Source organism: Vulpes lagopus, chromosome 2, assembly GCF_018345385.1.
Source record: "Vulpes lagopus strain Blue_001 chromosome 2, ASM1834538v1, whole genome shotgun sequence".
NCBI classification, from domain to species: domain Eukaryota; kingdom Metazoa; phylum Chordata; class Mammalia; order Carnivora; family Canidae; genus Vulpes; species Vulpes lagopus.
The window spans coordinates 58,567,743-58,573,742 of record NC_054825.1 but is presented as its reverse complement, the minus strand read 5'-3'; the positions used below and the strand labels follow the sequence as shown (position 1 = coordinate 58,573,742).

At 39.6% G+C, this 6,000-nt stretch overlaps 1 protein-coding gene across 1 annotated transcript in view; it reads left to right on the top strand.

Moving 5' to 3' along the window:
• The first annotated feature begins 666 nt into the window (after nt 1–666).
• Nucleotides 667–6,000, top strand: part of AQP9 (aquaporin 9) — a 45,080-nt gene continuing 39,746 nt past the window's right edge. The window contains exon 1 of the mRNA XM_041745134.1: nt 667–1,011. Within this exon, the coding sequence (XP_041601068.1) occupies nt 901–1,011 (111 nt within the window). The 5' untranslated portion in view covers nt 667–900. The remainder of the gene's footprint in view (nt 1,012–6,000) is intronic.

Below are 6,000 nucleotides of genomic sequence, written 5' to 3'. Positions count from 1 at the left end.
TAAGTGAAGGGGAGTAACTTGGTTTTCAAACTGGAACGCTTCTTCAGAAGAAAGTCAACAGGTTGCTTTCTCCATCATTCTGATTCGTGGATCCCAATCTGTCCTCAGTAGATGAAGCCCAGCTACAGTAACCAAGGAGGAGATCCATCCTGTCCTAAAGTCTTGCAAAGTGAAGCTTGCAATGGTCTCTTTGTATGTTAGTATCTCCATCTCTAGAATGGATGCAGTTGTTTTTAACCACCCTTAGGGAGGTGTCATTAAATTGCTGAAATGATATTGGAAGAAAACAAGAGTGTTTAATTAATCTTGCAGAACAACACATCTGTATATTCTCCAGTGTGCATGAAAAGTTTCTTCAGAAGAGAATGTTTACACTGGATGTATATATACCTGATTTGATAATCCCAAACTACACCCCAACCACCCACTTCTGAATAGGGAAAAAAAAAAAATCAGAAGCCTGCAATTGTGTAACATGCAAATCTCTTCTGGACCATTGCCCATCGCTGTGGTTTGGCAATACAACCAGCACAACATCTCTTTTCTCATCTCTTGGAAAAAAAAAAAAAACAAAAAACAAAAACCAACAGAGAAAAAAATACCTTGAGAATAAAGGTAATGATTAATCTATCAGGCAGGCACAAAAAGAATCGTTTTTGGGATTTCAGGTTCTAACTCGCTAAGTCAGATAAACAACAGTGAACAGGGGATGAATTTCACCAGAAGAGGATTAAGTCACGGGCTCTAATTGGGACAGCGTTTGTACAGTCAGAGAATCTCACCGGACATCTCCAGGAATCTGTGAGCAGTTGTCAAAACTTCCATTTTCACGTGCGAGTGAAGTACAGACCAGAAGAAGCAGATTGTGGTGGAGAGAGTGGTCCTTGGAGAAGCCCCACGATGCAACCTGGGAAGGGGCGAAAGGGGAAAAGTCTCAAGCAGAGGCTGGTCTTGAAGAGCAGCTTAGCTAAAGAAACAATCTCTGAGTTCTTGGGCACCTTCATAATGATCGTGAGTATTTCCTGAATTCTGACCCAATTGTACCTCTCTTTCTGTGTAGCTGGTGGCGGATAGTTTTGTTTTGTTTTCTTTAAGCTTGTCACTAGATTCATCTCTTCCAGGAAAGAGCACGTTACTTCCAGGCTCTTTGGCTATTTACTGGCCTCAGGTTTGGTTTTCATTTTTTCATTTCATTTATTCACAAGAGTTGATGGGGGTGGGAGAAGGGGAGTAAACTACTTTCTTCATTCCAGAGATTTACTCAGACTCTGAGCTGGCTTTGATTTCAAAATCAATGAGAAATTTTTCTCATTAATTAATTTATTTATACCCTGTTTGTTTCCCATGAACGTTGAGAAGATTCAGTCCTTTAAAATAAGGATTGGCAGTCAATAAATATGAATGTCAAGAAACAACTCAGTATTACAAGTCCTTGGCAAGGATTGTGTTTTTAGATAGCTTGACCTTTAGTAAATTAGAAATTGCACTAGGTAGAGGTAAAAATATGTATTCTTCAACCATCCACCTTTGGTTTTCATGATTTTCCCCCACTAATTTATGTTCAGTTACAAGGACCTTATATATAAAGGAAGGACTGATTCTAAGAATTATTCAAGAATTTTGCCCAGGGAATTGCACAGCTATTAATGAAAGACTGGACAGTTTACTTAGGTGGCATGGGCTCTAGGCTTTCATCCTATTGCACATCATAGCATTCTTTGGATGCTGAGTCTTTAGCTGGAGCCAGACCATTTGTGAGCAGAAAATGAAATGTTCAAGTATTCTCATATGCAACAACTACTGATTTTAACTTGCCTTAAAAAAATAAATAAACCTGCTCAAAGATTTCCTACTTCAGATATTAATAATTTTATTTTTCTTGTACATAAATTTTGAACATTAAAAGTTCTTTAGTAAAGTGCAGCACAATGACTATAGTTAATAACACTGTATTGCATGCTTAAAAGCTGCTAAGAGAGTAGATCTTTAAAGATTGTTATCAGGAGAAAAAAGTTAACTATGTGGTGATAAATATTAATTAGACTTATTGTGGTGATCATTTTGCAGTATATACAAATATTGAATCATTATGTTGGACACCTGAAGCTAATGTAATGTTATTATGTCAGCTCTATCTCAAAAAAAAATTCTCTGTTTTTTATAAATACATAATAATTTAGGGGAATAAGCCAAGATCAAGAAACAAATGTAAACTCAAAAATTTGAATTAGTGTAAATTGAGAGAGAGTCATAAGTTTTCTGGTCTCTGAGAGCCTCTTTTTACTGGATTCACTCCAGTATTTTCAGTACGGACAAACTTTTCTTGACCCTCCTCATTCACTTGAGTAAAAATGCAGATGAGATGGGTAATTTGAAGGAAAAGAGAGAGAATAAAAGCCCATGATTTTTCTGATCTAAGTCAGTGCTTAACTGAAAAATCACCTTCAGTGAGACAAGAACTCTGGGGTCATGTTACTTGACAATTTGGTCCCAGTGAGGAGAGTGGATGTCCTCACAGACTCAATTCAGCAATACAGTGACCTATGGTGCAGAGAAGTAAAGCAAATTCAGTTATGATCCACAGTGTCCTGCAGAAAACAGAGGAGGAAGTGAACTAAACATCCATTTTGCAATTGAAAAGGTTAAAACCTCCTTTATTTCTTAATGTGAAGCTGTTTCATAATGCCATCCCCTCCGTCTTGAGTAAATAAAAGTTGCTTTCAGCCATTCACCATTCTACTCATCCAACCAGTAGCATGTCTACTTCCTCTAGTATTTAAGGTGAGAGCTAAAGAAATATCTTCATACTGTATGTTGAAAATTAAACTTTGTATCTTCTGGTGAAAGCCAATAATTGCCTAAGTGTTTCATTTCCATCTACACTCTACATTTATTTTTTTAAAGCCAACTCTGATAGACTCCATAATTGTGACTATAATCTTTTTATTGAGGCTTGGGGGATATAGAAAGGACGTTTTTGTACAAACACAATATTTTTTTAACCAATTAATCTTCATGGTTTTGCTCAGCTATTAGCCAAAGCAATTGTTTCTGCTTTATTAGAAAATGTGCACTTTGCATTGCTTTGTGTTGTAAAAAGCTTTGCATGTTGATAAGGCGCAGGCAAAAAGGAACATAAAGAAGATGACACAGGATATAATAGGACTCATCAGTCCTTCAAAATTGGCTTCTCCCCCAGATGTTGGGAGTCTGGAGCCATTTTCCCTCCTCTCAAAACTTGCTCTTAGAAAATAAAAAAATAAAAAATAAAAAAATAAAAAAAAAACTTGCTCTTAGGAGAAGCATCTTTTTTTTTTTTTAAGGTTGTATTTATTTACTTGACAGAGAAAGCGAGAGTGCACAAGCGGAGGAAGCAGCAGAGGGAGAGGGAGAAGCAAGCTCCCTGCTAAGCAGGAAGCCCCACACGGGGCTCAATCCCAAGACCCAGGGATCATGACTTGAGCTGAAGGCAGCAGACAGTTAACCAGCTGAGCCACCCAGGCACCCCTGGAGAAGCATCTTCAACTCATTTACACCATGATGTAAATGACTGATAAGGCCCATTGGTCGCATTAAAGTTCATGAAAAATTCTCTTTAAACTACAACTAAAAACAGTAATAATTGAGTTCTAAGCCTATGAACTAGTTCCAATTTGAGCTTGTGGGATGGGATGGGTAGGCCTTTTCACCTTTGCTATAAAAGCCTAGATCTTTGCCTTGAAGGGAGATAAAATGAGCAGAGACCTAGACACAGGATATGGAGGGCACAGGGCAGTGGGCAGTGCAGGAGGGAAGGAGGAAGTGGGATGGGTGGTACATGAGAAATGTCAGCCCCTACAGTGTTTTCCGTATTTGCTCTTGCCTTCCTCCATGACTTCATGACCAAACTTCCCACCTTGCCAAGGTACTGAGTTTGTCATTCTGTTCTTGGAGCGGTCTCAGATACGCTGACTATAGAGATTCTGGGGCTTTAAAATGATTACTACAAGGTGTGCTCAGATCTTGGAGTGGGTCTATTCCAGACTGGATAGCTTTTGAAACAAAATAATATATGATTAGCATTTAGATTAAAATAGGAAAATTCTTAAAATAAGCTAGTTCTCTCTCTTTTTTTTTTTAGAAAAAAAAAGTGCTTTGCAGGGCATAATTCAGGATGTTTTGTATTGCTACATATTTAGAATTTACAGGTACTAGTGGGAGGGCTCTGAGATGCTGCTGGCCCTTCTTATTGGTGGGGAAGCTGAGGCATAGGTTGATGCAATTGTGTGTCCTTTGAATCTGTGTGGAACCCAGGTGTCCTGCCTTAAGCATGCACTTGTCCTTGGTCTCCACTGTCCTTTTCCTCCAAAAGGCATAGAGTGCTTTCTCATATTGATTCTTTTTTCTAGATTGCAGTACAGTTAATATACAGTTATATTTGTTTCAGGTGTACCATATAGTGATTCAACTGTTCTATACATTACTCAGAGCTCATCATGATAAATGTGATCTTAATCTTCAACTTCACCTATTTCCCCCATGCCCCCACCTACTTCTCCTCTGGTAACCACCAGTCTGTTCTCTAGAATTAGGGTTAGGAGTCTGTTTTTTAGTTTCTCTCCTTTTTTCTTTGTTTGTTTTGTTTCTTAAATTCCACATATGAGTGAAATAATGAGGTGTTTGTCCTTCTGTAATGGACTTATTTTGCTTAGCATTATACTCTGTAGATCCCTCTGTGTTGTTGCAAGTCTCATATAGGTTCTTGTTTATTTTTGTATTTATATCTTTCCTGGGAGAGAGAGAGAGAGAGAGAGAGAGAGAGAGAGAGAGAGATCAACTCCATTTTGCCAGATGGAGAAACAGGTATAACATAACTAAGGGGTTTACCCAAGGTCACCCAGACTATGAATGCAAGATGCAAGAGCTGGGCTTGATATTTGATTTCATTTATTCCTAATGCACTACTGTTTGATGAAAATTAGCTCCTTTCATGGGAAAGCCCAAGAGAAGCTTACTCATTTTATAGTCTAAAATAAAATATGTTAGACACTAAAAGTGTCAAAAGATGATTGTATAGAAGGGACATGATCATGGCAGGGAAACTTTATAGAAGGTCTATCAGCATAAAGTTTAGGGACCACTTCAGTACCAACAAACACACTCAAACCTGTTGTGACACTAGGTTCAGTCACATCTTCAGGTTCATAATGAATACACGGACCATGCATTGCACTGTGTTTCTTTTAGGGCTTCTATTTTCTGGGTTCTCTTTGAGACCACCCTGTGGCTCAGAGCAAAGGACCCACAAGCAGTGGTCATAAGGAGGCACTGTAACTTCTCTTGCTTTCTGACTCAGCAGTCACTTGCCCTTTCTCTGATTCCTCTCTGCTTGGTCTGGCTCACTGCCTCACTCCACCGCAGGACGTCCAGGATGAGGGTCCCACTGAGCGAGAGCTGTCCGTCTGCCAACAGGTGATTGGACGAAGCCTCTGCTGGCAGCAGTGCCTGATAGATTCTGGCCACAAATGGCACATCTGCGGGAGCAGTGGAGGAATCTGTGTCCTCAGGCTCTCATGCACTGGCTTTGAATGAAGTGGTCTCTGCAGTCTCAGCCCTGTGTCTTTCAGATGAGGAAACAGACCCACAAGCTCACAGAATTTTGTCACATGCTTTTTCCACCGCAGTAGGACATCAGAGAGAACTTGCACAGTCAATCCCCCCTGATTCTTATTATTTACTTATGATTTATGTTTACTTCTCAGCTTCTGGTGGATTTGTGCTTCTGTCCTGGGGTGTTTCATTACTTTAAGAAAGTCCCAGCTTCTAAATAGGAACATGTGGAAGAGCTAAACACAGAGGGTTCTGTGTGCGCTCTTGCCCTGTGCCTTCCTCGGGGGTGGGAGGGCCCGAAGCAGGAGGTTCTTTCCCTTCCAGTGTGGTGATGTGATGAGGGCAAAAGACAACAAAAGGGGTTAACATTTACTGAGCATACACTATACCCAGACACTCTTTAATTCTGGA